Source organism: Rhincodon typus, chromosome 6 (genome assembly GCF_021869965.1).
Source record: "Rhincodon typus isolate 14 chromosome 6, sRhiTyp1.1, whole genome shotgun sequence".
Classification (NCBI taxonomy): domain Eukaryota; kingdom Metazoa; phylum Chordata; class Chondrichthyes; order Orectolobiformes; family Rhincodontidae; genus Rhincodon; species Rhincodon typus.
The window spans coordinates 19,961,090-19,983,421 of NC_063337.1; the positions used below are offsets into that span (position 1 = coordinate 19,961,090).

A 22,332-nucleotide genomic window follows, 5' to 3' on the forward strand; every position below is an offset into this window, starting at 1 on the left:
GTTTCGGTTAGGTGGGTTCGACATGGGAAATGCAGGAGTAAGGGAATGGGTCTGGGTGGGATGCTCTTCAGAGGGGCAGTGTGGACTTGTTGGGCTGAATGGCCTGTTTCCACACTGTAGGGACTTTTTTTTAAGAAAAAGAGCAGAAACGGTTAGGAATACTACAGCAAGCAACTTGCTCCTGAATCTCCAAAACCTGTTCACCATCTATAAGGCACAAGTCAGGAGTGTGATGTATTACTTCCCACTTGCCTTGATTAGTGCAGCTCCAACAACATTCAAAAAGCTTGACACCATCCAGGACAAGGTGTTGATTGGTACCAAATGCACAAGCATCTGTTCCCTCCACTACTGACACTAGGTAGCAGCAGTGTGTACTGTCTGCAAGATGCACTGCAAAAATTCACCAGCCATCCTTATATAGCATCTTCCAAACCTACAACTACTTCCATCTGTAAGACAAGGGCAGTAGATAAATGGGTTACTGCCACTTGCAATTTCCCATCCAAGCCACTCACCATCCTGACTTGGAAATATATTGTTGTTTCTTTACGGATGTTGGGTCAAAATCATGAAATTTCCTTCTTACAGCATTGTGGGTCTACCTCTTGCACATGCAGCGATTCAAGATGACAGCTCATCTCTACTTTCTCAAGGGCAACTACTGATGAACAATAAATGCTGGCGAGCCAGCAGCTCCCCATCCATGAGAGAATTTTTAATATGTAGGAGAATTAGGGCAACAAATACACCATTCTGACTTGGAAATATGTCTCCATTCCTTTGTTGTTGCTGAGTAAAATTCATGCAGTTGCCAGAACTGCTTACAACAGAAGTTAAATTAGATCAAACGGTAGAATGAATTTGAAGAAGAATGATTGACAGAAAAATAATTACCTTGAATGGAAAAATGTTACAGCATGGAGATGGGCTATCGGATGTCATTCCAATAACAATCCTATTGTGTCTTTAAAAAGAAGAAAATGAAAAGCAACTTGACTGTTGTGCAGTTTTATTCTTTGTTCAGTTGTACTTTTTCTCAAACAAAAAGAAAAAGTTGTTGGAGAAACTCAACGTGTCTGCGTTCTGATGCAAAGTTTTAAATTCTCCCCACAAATGACCTGCCGAGTTTCTCCAGCAATTTCTGTTTTTGCTTCAGATCTCATCATTCACAGTTCTTTGTTTTGTCTTTTTTCTGACTTCATCTGTTATAGTCTTTGAAGTAAACTGATTTTGTTTTTTACATTTGAAATTTTATGTGTTTAAATTTTATTGCTGTTTTGTTTAGGAGGAATCTCAGCGAGCTGGATGATATTCAACGATACTTCAGTGAGAAGCTGTCTACGTCCCCATGTTCCCGCATGATTAACCCAGCCCCACAGCGAAGAACAAATGAGAATCAAATGAATGATTGCAATAGACCTTCACAGTCCGGTGGTGAAATCTTGGAAAAGTCACGTAAACTGGTTGCGGAATCTTTTCATTTAATGAATGGTGAGCAAAAACAAGTTAGTATTTTTTAAAAATTGATTACAGTTTTCTGAGCTGATATATATTATTACTTTTCAATATATATCACATCTTCAAAATTTGCATGTTTAATGCTAGCTTCCATTACTGCAAAAATGAGTTCAAGAAGTTAAAAAGGAGCAATATTTTAATAAGGAAGGGATCCTGAGAGATATTTGCCTGCTGTGACTAGTGCCAAAATTGTCCTGCAAAATATTCTGTTCCAGCAAACAGAAATCTGCTGATTGTACAGGCTGCCAAGAGCATTTTAGTTGTGTTGTTTTGCTTTTTTTCGCTCTTTGTATGTGGGCGTGGCTGGCTAGGACAGCATTTATAGCTCATCCATAATTTGCCCTTGCCAGTTGTCCTCACTAAGCTGCTGGTGAGCTGACTTCTTGAACTGCTGTAGTCCTTGGGGTTTCGGGATGTCTACAGTGCTGTTAGGAAGGGATCTCCAGGATTTTGACCAGTGACATTGAAAGAACAGTGATATAGTTCCAAGTCAAAATGGTCTGTGACTTGGAGAAGAACTTGAATGTGGCGGTGTTCCCATTGCATCTTCTGCCCTTGTATGTCTAAGTGGTAGGTTTGGAAGCTGCTATTGTATAAGCCTTGGCAAGTTACTGCAGTGCATCTTGTAGATGATGCACACTGCTGCCACAGTGCACCAGTGGTAAAAATGAAGTCTGTTATGATCCTAGCTGATCTTGCTACTGTTCAAGTCAAATCACAGAATGAAATCAGGGTCGATAGATCATATTATTAAAAGTGTAATATAGTGGTCTTTCACTGAAACATAAGCATGCCAGAGTACAGATTTGGTTGTAATAATAAAATAAAACTTTAATACACAAAAAAATGAAACAAACCAAGCTATCTACTTATAGTTTGAAAGGTTTCAAAATGTACAGCAAAACACAATATCATCTGCTCCCCAACACCTTCATTTTAGGTTTACTCAAAAGTATCAGAAATTTACCTTCTAATTACTAGATTTAACTTAACTGCTTTATTTCTCAGTTCCTGTCCCGTGAGATGTGAAGACTTTTCCTTGAATCCTTGCACAATTGATATCTTCGACATTTGCAGCTTTGAATAAGCAGTGCAGTTTTTTAGCCAAACACTCCTGGTCTGGAAGTTTCACAAAACAAATGCTTTCACTGAGGTAGCTTATTCCCTCAACTGCTCTGAACAATCTCATTTTCTAGGAGAAACTATTTTTGCATCTGACCCCAGGCAGGTCTCCTCTAAACTGCCGAAAAACATTTCAATCTCTGGGTTTTTCTTTTTCTAAGTTATTATCAGTCCTTGATTATTCTGAACCCAAGAGCAAGCTAATGTTTTTGAACATTGTCTCTCTCCTGTCATGAATTCCCACAATATAAACATACCTCCATGAATACTCCAGGAAGCATATACTGAAAACACTGAATGAAAAAACCATAGAACTGTGGATTCTGGAAAACAGAAATTGCAACAATTTGTTTTTGTTTCTGAAAACACTGACCTCGTTAATTTTTTAACCCCTTCACAAAAGAAGGCATATATATGTCACTGGCCAAAATCAAAAGTTAAAAATCTGATATTAATAAATAAATCACACACATTTCATCACTAGTGAATGTTGAATGTGGTGGATGAAGTGCCAGTTAGCAGGCTGCTTTGACCTAGATCATGTCACACTTCTTGAGGTTGTTTGAACTGCACTCATCCAAACAAGTGGTGAGCATTCCATTACATTCCTGACTTGTATCCTTTGGGTGGTGGACATGCTTTGGCAAGATAATTGGTGATTTTAGACCCTGATTTACTCTTGTAGCTAATACTCTTGAATTTATATGACTGGTCCGGTTCAGTTTCTGGTCAATGGTAACCCCAGGATATTCAAATGGGGGATTCAGCAATGTTAAGTATCATTGAATATTGAGGAGTGATGGTTAGATTCTATCTTGTTGGAGATGTTCATTGCATGGCACTTGTGTGGCACAGGTGTTAACTGCCCATTATATGTCCTACCTGGAGTAATCCAGGTCTTGCTGCAAGTGGACAAGTTTTGAATGGTGCTGAACAGCTTGCAGTCATCCGTGAATATCCCCACTTCTGACCTCATGATAAAGGGAATGACATTGAACCTAAATACTATTGCCTTGAGGAACTCTGCAGTGAACCCCTAGATCTGGACTGATTCAACCATCTTCATTTGTGTTAGGTATGACTCCAACCAGCAGAAAGAATTCCTAATGCTTCCCATTGACTCCAGTTTTGCTCAGACTCCTTGATAACATCAAGGTAACATTAAACTAAGTAAGGTAAGGGTAGTCACACTCACTTCTGCTTTGGAGTTCAGCTATTTTGTCCAGGTTTGGACTAAAGCTATAATGAGATCAGGACTACAGACCCAAAACTGAGCATCAGTGAGCAAGTTATTTTGTACGTGCCAGTGGATAGCCCTGTTGACAATCCCATCCAGTGCTTTGCAGATGATTGAGAGTAGACTGATAGTGTCATAATTGGCCAGGTTGGATTTGTTCTGCTTTTTGTGCATGGGACATACTCAGGAAATTTTCCACATTTCGCATATGCTAATGTGGTAGATGTACTGGAATAGCTTGGCTTGTGGTGTAATTAGTTCTGGAGCATTAGATTTCAATATTTCTGTTGGAATGGTTGTCAGGAGTCTTCTTTTTAGGTGGTAGTTAGTACAGATTTATATATCCTAAACCCACACAATGGATGTAAGTTCTGGCATTAATCAAGGTTGTTTTTAATACAGTTACTCAGTCTTATTGGATGATTGTCCATCTGACTCTTTCTTTAAACATAAACTGATAGTTCAAAACCTATATCATATTTGTCCCTTTTGTCTTTATTATTCATTGTTGGGGCTTTTAATTACTACTTACAAAAACACCTAATTCAAATGGCCTTTGTACTATATACAAAAGGCAGTTGAAATCATTTCTGAGCCATTAGCTGCCACATCTTAGAATTTGATGCAATTTTTCTGAAATGTCACATTTAATTTGAAGTTTCAATATTTACTTGTCATGATTGCTTTTAACAGTCTGTGGAATTTAGTGACAGAAACCCTAATAACATTTTCCTTGTTTGTTGTTTCAATGTTAGGAGTAAACTGATCTAATAATGACTTCATCCATCAATCTTACCTTTGCTTGAAACACCTATAATCTCACCTTCCTCTTTCAAATCTGGGGTAGCCATGATTCATAGCTACTTCGTTATGGGCTAAGTTTTTAGTGTGTTTACTTGATTGATTGTTCAATATACAACGAAAATCTACTGACCAGCACCATTTGTAGAGTGTACTAGATTCTACATATATTAAATCTATATGTTGGCACTTGATTGAATGTTACCAACCAAACGGAAAATGTTTAATGATGAATGAAAAATATTGGTAGCATTATTTTCATTTCCATGTCCATGTTTGTGCTTTGCAATATAATAGGTCTGCAAGACAGAAATAAAGCTGATGTCACTATTCCAGTGCAGTCTTCTCAAGATACAGAAGAAGATTGGGAGAAAATAGCTGAAAATGAACCACAACAATTAGAAAATGAAAGCAACGAAACTAAGAATAAAGTGTTCCTATATCTGCAATCACCAGAGAGAGCAACTCATTTCTGTGCTCAAGGAAGTCCAGAATTGAGAAAAAATGAAATAGATGAATATAGTGATCAAGATCATAGAAGTTCCCAGAACAACAGTCCTACAGTAGAAACTGAAACCCACCAAAATGATTATGGTTGTGAAGGGTGTAGTGAAGAAGGATATGAGGAAGATGTGATACAACCAAGAACCTTGAATGACGTGACTGTTATGACTGACAGGACGAGCCCTTGGTCAAGTATTTTCTCAGATTTACAAGAAGATTATAAGCATGAGTGTGAAGGTAAAAAAGAGACCCAGAAGCCAATAGGAAATGCAAGTCTGGCTGCAGAAGTACAAGTAAATCCCATCCATATACATGATGAGCTGTTTATTGAGAGATTGCAAAATGAGAGTTGTAAGCCACCCAGCAATATGGAAGCTGGTGAGTCCTCACCACATACAGAAAGATCACCATCAATAAGTGAAGGAACAGGTTTTGATTTGCCAGATAGAAATGTAATTCTCCAAAGTGAACAATTCATACGTACAGAATTACTGGAAATACAGACCTCTGATGACCAGGACTATATTTCCTCAAACCCTGACAAAGCAGAAGAGCTAGTGCAAGAAAATGAAAATCTTACAGAACATGACAGTTTTCATAGTAGAGCATTTTTGGTCACAGATAGGAAGGAAAGAGGCCTAAAAGTAAAAAATATTCTTGAAGAATATCACCACGCCAATAGCTTTGGTGAGGTTGGAAATGAAAACCAAGAGTCCTTTAAAAGACAGAACCATGAAGATTCACAGTTCTCTAAAGCTGGTGGGGAATGTGTTCCGACGATACATGAAGAGAGTGCAAATAAAGATTCAACAGATGATACACATTCAGTCAGTTTGTATCCTTTAGTAACTATAATTGATTATAACTTGAACTTCGATGGGAAGGCAGTTTAGTAGTATTCCAAAACCTGAGACTCTTAAGTATGCGAGTACATGTGTTCGAGTAGCAGCATGGCAGATGATGAAATCTGGATTTAATAAAAATCTGGAATTAAAAGCTAGCCTAATGATGTTCACTGTAGATTTTCATAAAAGCCCATATCATTCTCTAATGTCCTTTATGGAGGGAAATCTGCTTCTGCTAGGTGCAGCCTACATGTGATTCCAGACCCACAGCAGTGTGGTTGACTCTTAACTGCTTTCTGAAATGTCCTATCAAGGCATGTAAGAATTGGCAATAAATGATGGTCTGGCCAGTCATGCCAATATCCCATGAACAAATTTTAAAAATAAGTAAGTAATTATAAGTGCGCATTCATTCCAAATACACTCAAAGAAAGGCTGCTGCCATAAATTGCATTTCATTTGTTGCTTGTCAGAAAAGTATTTATGAAATTTTAGTGTTGTGCAGTTAACTAAATGCTATGATTCTTTGTGTGATCATTCCTGAGGAAGGGTCACTTGACCCGAAACGTTAACTGATTTCTCTCCACAGATGCTGCCAGACCTTCTGAGCTATTCCAGCAGTTTCTGTTTTTGTTGTTGAAGACAACAAAAACATTCGTGGTTTAGTTGACCAGCTCTGCACTCTAATCATTTACTATGGCAAGGACTGATTATTAGTTTTTGTAAATGTCCAAGTTAGTTTTTGTAAATGCTCAAGACACCTTCTAGTAATAATCGGTGGTGGGCACAAAGTTGGAATTATTATTTCAGGATTGAAATGTGGAGGTTGAGAAGATTTTTAAAAATTCCCTCATGGGATCTGGGCATCACAGGAAAGCTAGCATTTGTTGCATTTCCACAATTGTCCTTGATCTGAGTGAATTGCCAGGCCAATTCTGAGGACAGTTAAGACTTAATCACATTGCTGTGCATCTAGAGTCTCATGTATGCCCAGTAGGATCAGACTGGCAGATTCTCTTCCCAAAATCATGTTTAGTGAACCAGTTGGGATTTTTTTTTTAACAACAATCAGTGGTAGTATTATGCCTTTACCACTGAGACTAGCCTTATATTGCAGATTTATTAATAAAAATTAAATTCCACCATCTGCAGTAGTGGGATTTGAAACCAGGACTGTGGATTAGTAGCACAGTGACATTACCACTCATTTCCCCCATCCCCCAGTTTTGCTCAGAACATCCAATACTGTTAATGTTTCTCATTGATCCATCATTATTGATTTTCTTAAAATACTTTGTATTTATGTTTTAATGCATGCCATTAATGTAATTGATGAAACTGATTGAGAATAAATGCGTTTGATCAAGTTTAGCTATACACAGTCTGACCAGGAAGATTGAAATTGGGAAAGAAATGGAACTGTTTCTCATTGTGTAGTAAGCTATACTGAAGAAGTTATATACTGTTGTGCTCTTATAAAACTAATGAATATTAATAATCTTTAACATCTTTATTCAGACCTGATCCAGTTGTAATTCCAAACTTTTTCCTCCCACCAAGTCATTTAGAAGCTTCAATGAGGGTGCTCAATGTTGCACAATCATTCCAAACAGCTGCAGCAGATCCAGTAAGTTTTAATCGTTCTTTTGCTGTTGTTACACTGGTCAAAATTTGTATCCACTTAATTTAATAACATATATTAACTTCATAGTACCAAGTATTTTAGAAATTTGGTGCAGCAAACTTTGTTTTAACCGGCACCTTATGAACCAGTATTCTTGCTAAACCGGTAAAAATTATATACCTCAAATACCGCAACATTCATTGTATTGTTCGGTCCAGTTATTATAGCTTTTTAACTTATTTACCTCAACGTAAAAAATACTTGATGTTCAATCAAGTGGCCAAATGAAACATCAACAGTTGATTCAATTTTGAATCAATTTCTCCTCAAATACCGCGATCTACCGCAATGTCCAAGTAGTCATAGAGGGTGTGAGTGAGAAGGTTGTCTGGTGTTAAGTTTTATTTGGGCAAAGTTGCAATGTGATTTATGGTGTAAATCAAATATAACAGTCCTGTATTACTTTTCTGTTACTTAGTGTGTGTTATTATATTGTTTATGTGAACTTAGATTGAGTCATAGAGTTATACAGCACGGAAACAGACCTTTCGGCCCAACCTGTCCATGCAGACCAGGTATCCTAAATAAATCTGGTCCCATTTGCCAGCATTTTGCCCATATCCCTCTCAACCCTTCCTAATCATATACCCACCCAGATGCCTTTTAAATTTTGTAATTGTACCAGCCTCGTCCACTTCCTCTGGCAGCTCATTCTATACACACACCACCCTCTGTGAAAAAGTTGTTCCTGAGGTCCATGTTAAATCTTTCCCCTCTCATCTTGAATCTATGCCCTCTAGTTTTAGACTACCCCATCCTGGGGAAAAGACCTTGCCTATTTACCCTATCCATGCCCTGATGATTTCATTAATCTCTGTAAGGTCAACCCTCAACCTCCAACGCTCCAGGGAAATAGCCCCAGTCTATTCAGCCTCTCCCTATAGCTCAAACCCTGGCAGCATCCTTGTACATCTTTTCTGAACCCTTTCAAGTTTCACAACATCTTTCCTATTAGCAGGGAAACCAAAATTCTGCACAATATTCTAAAAATGGCCTAACCAATGTCTCGTACAGCTGCAACATGACCTCCCAACTCCAATACTCAATGCACTGACCGATCAGAAATCACACAATACCAGGTTATAGTCCAGCAGAATTATTCGGAAACACAAGCTTTCGGAGCCTCAGTCCTTCTTTAGGTGTTGGTGAGAGAGGTAGTATTAAACACAGAATTTATAAGTAAAAGATCAAAAATTCACCCCATTGATGAGGATGTACTAAACAAACCTAAGATGCTGTTAAATCTTTTATCAGTTAGAAGGTTTTAATTGATTAATATGTATATGTAAATCCCCAAATTCCTTTCAAGTCACGGTCCTGAGAGAACTAAAGGTTTTATCAGTGTAAAGAAGAGGTGACATTTCAGGTGTGAGATCTTGTTTAGAATCTGTTTCTGTTATAGTTTGGAGTCAGACTGATTTTATTTCTAAAGTAGGAATTTATAAAACTCTATATTGACTGTCTATAAATTGTGTGCTTTTTGAACATAATAAAATGTATCTGCAAATACAGATTCACCCCACAGATACAAGTGTGTGTGTGTGCACATGTACATGCATGTATAGCATGGTGAGGTTACCTGTAGTGCAACATGAACTCAAGATGCCAGTTGAGGCTGTCCTCATGGGGACCGAACTTGGCTATCAGCCTCTGCTTGGCGACTGCGTTCTTGTGTATCCCGAAGTCTGCCTTGGAGGACATTTACCTGAAGATCTGAGTCCAAGTGTCCTTGCCCACTGAAGTGTTGCCCCACTGGGAGGGAACATTCCTGTCTGGTGATTGTTGTATGGTATCCATTCATCCGTTGTCATAGCGTCTGCACGGCTTTGCCAATGTACCATGCCTCGGGGTATCCTTGCCTACAGCATATGAGTTGGACAATGTTGGCCGAGTCACATGAGAATATGCCGTGCATGTGGTGGATAGTGTTTCCACTTGTGATGGTAGTGTCCATGTTTAAGATCTGACATGTCTTGCAGAGGTTACCATGACGGAGTTGTATAGTGTTGTGGTCGATGTTGTACTGAAGGCTGGGTAGTTTGCTGCAAACAATGGTCTGTTTAGGGTTTGGCGGTTGTTTGAAGGAGAGAACCGGAGGCATGAGGAAGATCATGGCAAGGTGCTCATTGTCATCGATAATGTGTCAAAGGCTGCGAAGAACAGACCAGCATTTTCTCTGTCTCTCTCTCTTCTACCATCGCCCCCCCCCCAACCAACGCATTCTCTCGAACACACACGTGAATCTTTGGGGTGAATTTGTTTGTTGATTCATTTTATTTTTTCAAAACTCACACAATTTATAGACAGTCCATCAATATGGCATTTTAAAAATTCCTACTTTAGAAATAAAACCATACTGACTCCAAACGTAATCACAAACAGATTCTAAACAAGGTCTTACACCTAACATACATCGTCTGACCTAAAATGTCACCTCTTCTTTACACTGATAAAACCTTTAGTTCTCTCAGGACCATGACTTGAAAGGAATTTGGGGATTTACATATACATATTAATCAATTAAAACCTCATCACTGATTAAAGTTTTAACTGCATCTTAGGTTTGTTTAGTACATCCTCATCAATGGTGTGAACCTTTGATCTTTTACTTACAAATTCTGTGTCTGATACTACTTCTCTCACTAACACCTAAAGAAGGACTGAGGCTCTGAATAAATCTGTTGGACTATAACCTGTAGTGTCGTGTGATTTCTGACCTCATCCACCCCAGTCCAATACCAGCACTTTCACATCCTGACCAATAAAGGCAAGCATACCAAATGCCTTTTTCACTATCCTATCCTATCCACCTGCGACTCCATTTTCAATAACTGTGAACCTGCACTCCAAGGTCTTCTTGTTCAGCCACACTCTCCAGGACCTTATTATTAAGTGTATAAGTCATGCCCTGATATGCTTTTCCAAAATGCAGCACCTCACATTTATCTAAGTTAAACTGCATCTGCCATTCCTTGGCTCATTGGCCGGCTTCCAGTCTGGAAAGCAACCCTCCACAACCACCCTCTGTCTTCTACCTTCAAGCTAATTCTGTATCCAAATAACTAGTTCTCCCTGTATTCCATATGATCTAATCTTTCTAACTAGTCTATCATTTCTTGATTATCTGGAATATTTGATCAATCGGCACACTCCTGGTTAAATAGGTACTGAATAATTTACTGTACTACGTATAAACATATGAATCATGAGCAGGTTCAGCCCCTCCAGCTATTCTGCCGTTCAACAAGATCATGGCTAATCTGATTGTATCCTCAAATCCACATTCATGCTTCACCCACGATAACCTTTCATCCCTTGTTTAATAAGAGACTATCAAACTCTGCCTTAAAAATCTTCAAGGACTCTACTTCCACCACCTTTAGATGAAGAGCATTCCAAAGACTCACGACCCTCTGAAAGAGATTAAAAAATTCTCATCTGTTTTAAATGAGTGACCCCCTGACTAATAAACAGTGACCTCTAGTTTTAGAAAGGAAACATCTACCTTGTCAACCACCAATTGCCCTTCATCTGCAGCAGGTATCTCCTCAAAGAACTCCAATAGATTGGTCAAACACGAGATGACTCACCTCCAAAAACCACAAGTATCTTCCTGTGTGCAAGGTATGACTCCAACTAGTAGGGAGCTTGTGTCCTGATACCCATTGATTCCAGTTTTGCTAGAGGGCTTCTTCTTACAACACTCAGCTGAATGCAGACTTGATGTCAAGGGCAGTCAATCTCAACTCATCTCTGGAAATTAGATCTTTTGTCCATGTTTGGACCAAGGCTGAAATGAGGTCAGAAACTGAATGGCTCTGGTGGAAACCAGAGTGGGTATCACTGAGCGGGTTGTTGCTGTGCAGATGCTACTTGATAGCACTGTTGATTACATGTCCATAACTTTACTGATGATCGAAAGTAGAGGATAACTAGGGAGAAGACAGGACCAGTCAAGGATAAAAGAGGGAACATGTGCCTGGAGGCAGAGGATGAGGGCGAGATCCTAAATGTGTACTTTGTGTCAGTATTCATGCAGGAGAAGGATATGGAGGATAGTAAGATTAGTGTGGAGCATGCTAACGTGCTAGGACAATTTGAGATCAAGGAGGAAGTGGTGTTCGGTCTGTTGAAGAGCATTAAGGTGGATAAGTCCCCAGGGCCCAATGGTATCTACACCAGGTTACTGAGAGAGGCGACAGAGGAGATTGCTGTGGCCTTGACCAAGATCTTTATGTCCTCGCTAGCCACTGGAGAGGGCCCGGAGGACTGGTGAGTAGCTAATGCTGTTTGTTCCTCTGTTCAAGAAGGGAAATAGGGATAATTCAGGAAACTATAGACTGGTGAGTTTCACATCATTGGTTGGGAAGCTGTTGGAGAGAATTTTTAGGCATTTGGAAAAGCATGGCCAAATTAGGGACAGTCGACGTGGCTTTGTGTGGGGCAGGTCATGTCTTCTAACTAATTGAATTTTTCGAGGAGATGAAGGTGATCAATGAGTGCAGAGCAGTGGATGTTGTCTGCATGGATTTTAGCAAAGCTTTCAACAAGGTCCCTCATGGTAGGCTCGCCCAGAAGCTTAAGATGCATGGATCCATGATGACTTGGCCACGTGGATTCAGAATTGACTTGCCCATAGAAGGCAGAGGGTAGTGATGGAAGGGTGCTTATGGTTGGAGGTCTGTGACAAGTGGTGTTCTGCAGGGATCATACTGGGACTCTGCTGTTTATGATATATGTAAATAACTTGGATGAAAATGTAGATGGGTGAGTTAGTACAGTTGCAGACAAAACGAAGATCAGTGGAGTTGTGGATAGTGTAGAAGGTTGTCAAAGGATGCAACACGGTATAGATCAGTTGCAATTATGGGCAGATAAATGGCAGATGGAGTTTAATCCGGCTAAGTATGAGGTGCTGCACTTTGGGTGATCAAATGTTAAGAGAAAGTATACAGTTAATGGCAGGTCCCTGAACAGCATTGATATACAAAGGGATCTCGGGGTTCAAGTCCATAGCTTCCTGAAAGTTGCCACGCAAGTAGATAGAGTGGTAAAGAAATCATATGGCATGCTTGCCTTATTGGTCAGGGAATTGAGTATAAGAATCAGGATATCATGTTGCAGCTTTATAAGACTTTGGTTAGGCCAGATTTAGAGTATTGCATTCAGTTCTGATCGACACATTACAAGAAGAATGTGGAGGCTTTGGAGAGGGTGCAGAAGAGGTTTACCAGGATGCTGCCTGGATTAGAGGATAAGAACGATAAGGAGAGGTTGTTTTCTCTGGAGTGGCAGAGGTTGAGGGAAGACTTGATAGAAGTCTATAAAATTATGAGATGCATAGATAGGGTTGACAGACAGAATCTTTTTCCCAGAGTTGAAATGACTAATACTAGGGGACATGCCTTTAAGGTGAGAGGGGGACAGTTCAAAGGAGATGTGAGGGGCAAGTGTTTTTACACAGAGAGTGTCAGGAGTCTGGAACACGCTGCCAGGGGTGGTGGTGGAGGACAGATACAATAGGGGAGTTTAAAGGACTTTTAGATAAACACTTGAATATGCAGGGAATTGGAGGGATATCCACCAAGGGATTTGTTTGATCAGGTGTCATGGCACAACATCATGGGCCAAAGGCCTGTTCCTGTGCTTTACTGTTCTATATTCTAGATTGATGGGGCAGTAATCGGCTCGGTTGGATTTGTCCTCCTTTTTGTGTACAGGACAAACCTGAGCAATTTTCCACATTGTCGGGTAGATGCCAGTGTTTTAACTTTACTGGAACAGCTTGGCTAAGGGAACGACAGGTTCTACTACTAAGTCTTTAGTACTATTGCCAGAATGTTGTCAGGGCCCATAGCCTTTTCAGTATCCATGCCTCTAACCATTTTTTGGTATCACATAGAGTGAATTGAATTGGCTGAAGACTGGTATTTGTGATGCTGGCAACCATCTTTCATCCTGGTGTTTGGATGGGGATGTTTATGGAGTTGTTTAATGAGTTGTTTAATTGTCCGTCATCATTCATCAAAGGATCTGACAGGGCTGCAGATCTTAGATCTGATCCATTGGTTGTGCAATCGTTTAATTCTGTCTGTCACTTGCTGCTTATGCACTTTGGCATGCAAGTAGTCTTGTTTGATAGCTTGACTAGGTTGATAACCCTAACTTTTAGTTATGCCCGGTGCTGCACTCTCCATTGGACCAGGATTATCCCCTGGCTTGATGGTAATGTTTGAGTGGGCGGTATGTCAGGCCTTGAGATTGCAGATTGTGCTGGAGTACAGTTCTGCTGCTGTTGATGGCTCAAACCGCCTCACAGATATCCGGTCCTTAGTTGACTGATCTATTCAAAATCTGTCCCATTTAGCACAGTGATTGTGCCACACAACACGATGGAGGGTATTCTCAATGTGAAGGCAGTACTTTTTTCTACAAGGACTGTGCAGTGGTCACTCTTGCTGATATTGTCGCGGACAGATGTATCTGCAGCAGGTAGATTGGTGAGAATGAGGCCCAAGTATGTTTCTCTCCCTTGCTGGTTACCTCATCACCTGTTGCAGACCCAGTCCAGCAGCTATATCCTTTGGGACCCTACCAGCTCAGTCATTGGTGCTGTTGCCGAGCCACTCTTGGTGATGGCCGTTGAAATCTCCCACCCCTAGAGTATGTTTTGTGCCCTTGCCACCCTCAGTGCTTCCTCCCAATGTTGTCCAACATGTAGGTGTACTGATTCATCAGCCAAAGGAAGATGGTATGTGGTAATCAGCAGGATGTTTCCTTGCCCATGTTTAACATGGGGTCCAGAGTCAATGCTGAAGTCTCCCAGGGCAACTCCCTCCCAACTGTATACCGTTGTACCTCCACCTCTGTTAGGTCTATCCTGCTGATGGAACAGGATATGTCTAGGTGTGGTGATGATGCTCTTTGGGGCATAGTCTGTAAGGTATGATTCCATGAGTATGACTATGTTGCTTGAGGGAGCTCTCCCAGTTTTGGCACTGGATTTAACCCCAGATGTTGGTAAGGAGGACTTTGCAGGTTTGACAGGGCTGTTTCTGCTGTTGTAATTTTTGGTGCCTAGTTCTGTCCAGTTTCATTTCTTTGTTGAGACTTAGTAGCATTTGGTACAACTGAGTGGCTTGCTAGGTCATTTCAGAGGGCAGTTGAGAGTCAACCACATTGCTATGGGTCTGGAATCGCATGCAGGCCATACCAGGTGAGGATGACAGATTTCCTTCCCTGCAGGACATTAGTGAGCCAGATGGGTTTTTCCGACAATCAACAATGGTTTTGTGGTCATTGGTAGATTTTTAATTGAAGTCATATTCCAACATCTGCTATGGTGGGATTCGAACCTGAGTGCCCAGAACATCAGATGAGTTTCTGGATAAGTAGTCTAGTGATAGGTCGTTGCCTCCCTACTGGCTAGGCCAGTTCAGTGGTAGCTGCTAGTATTCTGATAAGGGGGGATACAGCAATGTAATGCAATTGACTATGGTAGGTAATAAAATTCTTATCTTTTTTTATTCATTCATGGGATGTGGACATCCCTGGCTGGGTCAGCAATTATTGCCCATTCCTAGTTGTCCTCGAAAGTAGTGGTAAGCTGCATTCTTGAACTATCGAAGTCCATTTTGTGTAGGTACACCCACAATGCTGTTGGTGGGGGGATTTCCAGGATTTTGAACCAGTGACACAGGAGCAATGATATATTTGTCAGGAAGAATGATATATTTCCAAGTTAGGATGATGAGTGGCTTGCAGGGGATGGTGTTCCTTGGAGCTGCTGTCCCTGTCCTTCTAAGTGGTTCATGGGTTTGGAACGTGTTGTCTAAGGAGCCGTATTGAACTTCTTTGTTTACTCTGCTTTTGGTAAATTTTTTTCATATTGTCATATCAGATAATACTAACTGTAGTTTGAGGAAACAACCTCAAAAGCATCACTTAGAAATTTAGAAGGGGATAAGAGAATCCTAGATTAACCTGATGTGTGAAATAATGCACTTTTGATATAGGTAGCAGGTGGGAATGAAACTTAAATAGAAAGCATTGGGAGATGGAGAGTAATTTGTGTCAACAAGAAGGAGCCCTTCACTGTTCCGGAGCATGACTGGTACTTCACCTTCATCAGGTATTAGATCTAGCTTGAGTTGATAAATTACTGCTACTTTGTACTGAGGCTTAAAAAACATGTTTGTGCCAACTGTAAACTAAATTAAGTGCTGAAAATAACCTGGCCTTTTCTGCTTCATGACTGGCTCCTTGCTGGAATATTATGATGTACTTTAATTATGTAACTGGTTTCTTATTACAGTATTCAGAGACACAATGTTCCATTAGTACCGTTTACTTCATTCAGTCTTCTCGTGAAATCTCTAGAACAGAAATATACATCTAACACACAGTAAACAGATGTATTCATGAATTTTTTGAACATTATCACTATATCAAATGAATAAATGTAAATGTCAGAAAAAGATTTCTTGCCCATTTAGTACAATAATTCCCTCTGTTAGAAAAGAATTTGGATTTTCCTCTGCGAAACTGTTGCAGTTCCTCATTTCTTAAGTGGCTGAAATAACCTGTCATAGAAAATTTTTAGTTTGTTCACAATTTGGGGTTTGACAGATCTCATTTATCTGGTTTCATTTCATAGCCTTAACAGGCATAAAGGTCACATATTGATAATTAGAACCAGTTGGAGCTAGATATGCTTGTTTTGAAGGCTGAGATGTCATCAGCTGTTCTGCTGGTTGAAGCCAACATTTTTTTTGCAAGTCAGCTGATCAGGAAGTTAGTGAGGAAGAATGGGGGAGGGAAATGAGCCCAGCTTGTTACTGACTCTCGCTCGTTTCTGTGCTGCAAGCTAGTAATTCACTACTGTGTAAAATGTAATTGAAATGCAGTAACTAGTGTTCATGAATCATGTAAAGTTTAATTAAAGCAAAACTTGTGGTAATTTTAAATTCCACAGCTATAGGTGCACCAAATTCAGTGGCAGGTCATTAATGACAAACATGAGAAGGATTTACAGTTCAAAAATTATTTCTATTATGCTTACGCCATTCAGTTTTGTTTTGAGGATAGTTAATTATTCACAGTTAATAACAAAATGTTCAAAGTATCAAGTTATTATTTAATTATACTGAAATAAAAGTGCACTGCAATATGCGTTAAGATTACTTTGTTCCATGAATTTGTATTTATCAGCATTTTCCTTCAACAAACAAGATAGTTTTATCCTAGAGATTTTTTTCTATTATGACTGTGCCCTATTTCCAAATATTTTTCTTATTTCTTTTAAAATTTAAGTCAGGAAGGTGTCATGACTTGGAGAAGAATTTGGGAGGCGATGGTATTCCAAAGCACTTGATGCTCTTTTCCTTTGAAGTGAAGAGGGTTGTAAGTTTGGGAAATGCTGTGGGAGAAACCTTGGTGGTTTGTTGCAGTGCAGCTGGTTGTAGGTACTACAGCCACTGTACATAATAAATGAAGGGAATGGACGTCTAAACTGATGGGTGGTGTGAACATCAGGCATTTTTGGTCTTGTATGATGTCAAGCTTTTTGAATATTGTTATATTTGCAACTGTTAAAGGCAAGTGGGGGTATTTCATCTTACATGCAGAGGGTTTAGGAAGAATTTGCTGTAGAATGCACAGATTCTGCCCTGCTATAGTAAACGCAGTATTTTTGTAGCTTCTCAGTTGATTTTCTGGTCAGCAGTGATGTTGATGGTGGGTGACCCAACAAAGATGATGCCATTAATGTAGGGGCAGAAGTGGAATGCTGTTTAATTTAAGACTAAGTGCCTTACACTTGTGTTTTGTGCATTTCACATACTACTTGACAGCCCAAAACCTAATGTAAACAGATGTTGTCAGGGTTATGTTGCATGTGGAGATCAAGTGGTTCACTGCCTGTAGAACACTGTTGTGTCTTCAGTGAACTGCTCCACTTCTGTTTTTATGAGCAATGGTAAGGGAGGATATTAATGAAGCTATTGAAGATAATTGGAACTAGAATGCCACCCCATCAAATTCTTGTAACCATTTTCTGAGCTTAATGTAATTGAGCTCAAACAACACATCTTCCTTTATGCTAGGTGTGATTGCTGTTGCTGTACGATCTGCATTGTCTTCAGTTTTATTTGAAATCTTGGTGTCACATTTAGTCAGATACTGCTAGGCTGATCTTGTCTCTGGAATTCAGCTCTTGTGTCCATATTTGGACCAAAGTTGTAATAAGGTCTGAAGCCAAGTGATGTTTTAGAACACAAATTGAGCATTGGTGAGAATTTGTGAATCTGTGCTGCTTGATAGCACTGTTGATATCCTGTATGATTTTGATGATTGGGAATATTCTAATAGGATGGTAATTGGCCAGATTGAATTTGCCTTGCTTTTGTGAGCAGGTAATATCAATTGATGCCAGTGTTCCTGCCTCTGAGCCAGGAGGCCCAGGTTCAAGTCCCACCTGCTCCAGAAGTGTGTATAACATCTCTGAATGGTTTGATAAAGTACCTAACTGTACAGGAGCAGTTTGGCTGGAGGTACACAGGAAGAACAGGTTTTCAAACCCAGCAACCAGGTTGGCAGCAGCTCATGGAGCCTTTGCATTCAGACATTACTCAGTGTCACACAAAATGAATCAAGTGGCTGAATTGATGTGATTGAGCAGGCTACAGGTGTAGATGAAGAATAGTCATCTAATCATCACTTCTGATCTAAAACTGTTTGAAGCTCTTTAGCCCCTAGCCGATGTATACCTTTACTTAAATACAAATTGTTCGCTTATTAAATCCACTTCATTTACTTGACAGTGAAACCTCAAATACCATTTCACACCCCTTATGAAAATTCTGCCTCTTAAAATGAGAAGCATTTGTGGCTATTTCAGAAACAAAATCAGAAACTCCTCTTCAAATTCTTAAACAATGTGCAAGGTACAAAAATCCATATTTTCCTATGACACGTTACAATCTTAACTAACCAACAGCTTTAACCATCCTGGGTCCCAGAACCTTGCTAAGTTTCCTTTTAAAAGATTAGACCATTAGAAATAGGAACTGGAGTAGGTCATTTGGCTCCTTGAGTCTACTCCACCATTCAGTAGGATCATGGCTGATCCAGCATTCCTCATGTCCACTTTCCTGTCCTTTCCCCATAACCCTTGATTCCCCTACTGATCAAGAATCTATCTCAGAGCCTTAAATATACACAAGGACTCTGTCCCTACAGCTCTTTGTGGCAAGGAGTTTCAAAGGCTCTCAACCCTCTGAAAGAAGAAATGCCTCCTTATTCCAGTCTTAAATTTGTGTCCCTTTATACTGAGACTATGCCCTCTGGTCTGAGACTCTCCCATGAAACGGAAATATTCTTTCAGCATTTATGCTATCAAGCCTCTTAAGAATCCTGTATGTTTCAATGAGGTCATGCTTCTAAACACCAAGAAGTTGAGTCCCAAACTATTTAGCCTTTGCTCATAAGACACTTCCTCCATGCCGGCAATGATCTTAGTGCACCTAATTGCCTCCAATGAAATAATTTCTCCCCTTCAATAAGGGGGCCAAAACTGCTCACGGTACTCCAGATATGGTCTCACCAGCACCTTGTACAGTTGCAATAAGACTTCTCCACCTTTCTACTTCATCCTGCTTGTAATAAGGGCCAATATTCCATTAGCCTTCCTGATTACCTTATAACAACCTTGTACTCTGCAATCTCATGCAAAAGATAATGACCATGAGCATTTTTTATTTAATTTATTTTGCAATTTACCAAATGTTGAAATGAATTGTGAAAATGATATTTTGAGCTATTATTTCATTTTCCTCCCCATTCGGTTTCTTCATTGCTACTTGTCTTGTCTATTGTTTGTTATACCTCAGAATTAATATTGTTTCTATTCACATCCATGTTTTGGCTGGTGCTTTTTCTTTGATTTCTCTTGGAAAGTGATCCATTCTGTTCACCCAAACTCTTCTTCCTAAACCCAACTCAGCGACTGTTCATTTCTTAATATGTCTTTCACCCACCTCAACTCCTCAAATTCTACCAAATGTATCATTACACCAATGTCTTCCTTCTTTCCTGTCACCATCCAAGGCTTCAATCACATTGAGCAAGCCCAAGGTTACCTCTGTGCTGCTTAATTTGCTCCAGTGGATACATCATTAGATTCTATTATTGTTTACTAAAAATTAATAACGATTAGAGGCTTATTCTCATGTTTTTCAATTACCCTCTAACCTCTGGTGCCTGGTCAAGGCTAACTTTTCAATTCGCCACATTTATTACTGCCCTACTGCAGGCACAGTTGGCAGAAGAACGAGTATAGCACCATTCCACATTTTTGGCTGAAGTGTACACTGTCTCGTGGACAATGTTCTTTTTGTCTATGACTTGTGGACAATTGGCATCAACATCCTGATGGTTACCATTCATCAGAAACTAAAGTGGGCAAGCAATAAATACTGTGGCTCCAGAACAGGCCAGAGACTGGGAATTCTGTGATGAGTAACTCACTGCCTGTATCCCCAAAACCTGTCTACCATTTGCAAGGCATAAATCAATAGTGTGATGGAATTCTGCCCACTCAGTTTGATGAGTGCAGTTCCAACAATACTCAAAAACTTCGACACCATCCAGAACAAAGTAGACTACTTTATTTGCACTCCGTTTAACACCTTCATTGTTCACTGTTGTACCACTGACACACATTGGCAGCAGTGTGTACCATCTGCATGATCTACTGGAAGAACTCACCAAGGCTCCTTTGACAGCGTCTTCCAAACCTCTACCACTTAGAAGGACGAGGGAAGCAGATGCAGGGGAATACTATTGCATGCAAGATTCCCTCTAAGCAACATATCCTGATTTGGAGCTACATCAGTGTTCCTTCACCATTCCTGGGTCAAAATCTGGAACTGTCCCTTTCAACATTGTGGGTGTACATGCACTACATAGACTGCAGCAGTTCAAGAAGGTAGCTCACCACTACCTTCTCATGTGCAACACAGTGTGGAGCTGGAGGAACACAGCAGGTCAGGCAGCTTCAGAGGAGCAGGAGAGTCAACGTTTCAGGTCAGGACCCTTCATCAGGACTGGGGAGAGGGAAGGGAGCTGGGAAATAAATAGAGGGAGGAGGGGTGGGGCTGGGGGAAGACAGATGGGATGGTGATAGGTGGATGCAGGTAGGGGTAGTGGGGATTGGTGAGTGGGAAGGGTGGGGTGGATAGGTGGGAAGGAAGTTGGACAAGTTGTGTCAGGTCAAAGAGGCAAGGATGGGTGGGAGGGTTGGACTTGCGATGAAGCCAGGGGTGGGGAGATTTTGAAACTGGTAAATTCTATGTTCAGGCCATCGGGCTGTAGGCTCCTGAGGCGGAATATGAGCTGTTGTTCCTCCAGTTTGCATGTGGCATTATTGTGGCACTGGAGGAGGCCCAGGATGGACATGTCACCAAGGGAGTGGGAGGGGGAGATAAAATGGTTGGCAATCGGAAGGTGTTGTTGATTATAGTGTACAAAGCGTAGATGCTGCACGAATTGGTCACCCAAGTCTGTGCTTGGTCTCACTGGTGTAGAGGAGCCACAACAGGAGCAATAGATGCAGTAGACCAGGTTGGAGGATGTACAGGTGAACACTTGTCGGGTATAGAAGATTTGTCTTGGGCCTTGGATAGAGGTGAGAAGGGAGGTAGGGGCACGTGTAGCACATCGTGTGGTTGCAAGGAAAGGTGCTGGGTGTGGTGGGGTTGGTGGGAGTGTGGAAGAAGATGAGGGAGCTGCGGAATGAGCAGTCCCTAGGAAAGGCAGATAAGGGTGGGGAGGGAAATATCTCTCTGCTGGTGGGGTCGGATTGTAGGTGGCGGAAATGGCGGGGGATGATGCGCTGGATGTGGAGGTTGGTGGGGTGGTATGTGAGGACCAGGGGGATTCTGTCCTTATTTTTGTTGGGGGGAGGGGGTTTTAGGGCAGAAGTGCGGGAAATGCAAGAGGTGCGATTGAAGGCATTTTCAATCAATGGAGGAGGGAAGTTGCGGTCCTTGAAGTAGGAGGACATCTGGGATGTGGGAGTGGAACGCTCCATCTTGGGAGCACATGCGGTGGAGGCAAAGAAAATGGGAATAGGGGATGGCATTCTTGCAGGAGGGTAGGTGAGACGAGGTGTAGTCAAAGTAACTATGCGAGTCGATGGGTTTGAAATAGATATCGGTGCTGACATCTATTCAGCATCTATCTGGTGCCACAATGACGCCACACGCAAACTGGAAGAACAATATTCCACCTCAGGAGCCTACAACCTGATAACCTGAATGTAGAATTCACTGGTTTCAAAATTCCCCACCCCTGGCTTTGAACGATAGGACACTTGATGAACAATGACAGACATTTAGGAGATATTCAATTCATCCTTATTAAAATACATTCCAGAGAGAAAGAAAGATCCTAAGAGGGTGGAAAAATATCATTGGCTAAGCGGGGAGGTTAAAGATGGTATAAAAACAAAACTAAGGCAACTATATTGCAAATGTCAGTGGCAGGCTGGAGGATTCATAAACTTTTAAAGATCAACATAGGGTCACTTTTAGAAAAAGTAAAAAAAGAGCAAAGGCATT

At 40.6% G+C, this 22,332-nt stretch overlaps 1 protein-coding gene across 1 annotated transcript in view; it reads left to right on the forward strand.

Moving 5' to 3' along the window:
- LOC109910656 (C2 domain containing 3 centriole elongation regulator) overlaps positions 1-22,332 on the forward strand; it is a 97,945-nt gene that overhangs the window by 69,118 nt on the left and 6,495 nt on the right. Inside the window, exons 18-20 of the mRNA XM_048597900.1 lie at positions 1,289-1,494; positions 4,979-6,020; positions 7,549-7,657. Of these exons, the coding sequence (XP_048453857.1) occupies positions 1,289-1,494; positions 4,979-6,020; positions 7,549-7,657 (1,357 nt within the window). The remainder of the gene's footprint in view (positions 1-1,288; positions 1,495-4,978; positions 6,021-7,548; positions 7,658-22,332) is intronic.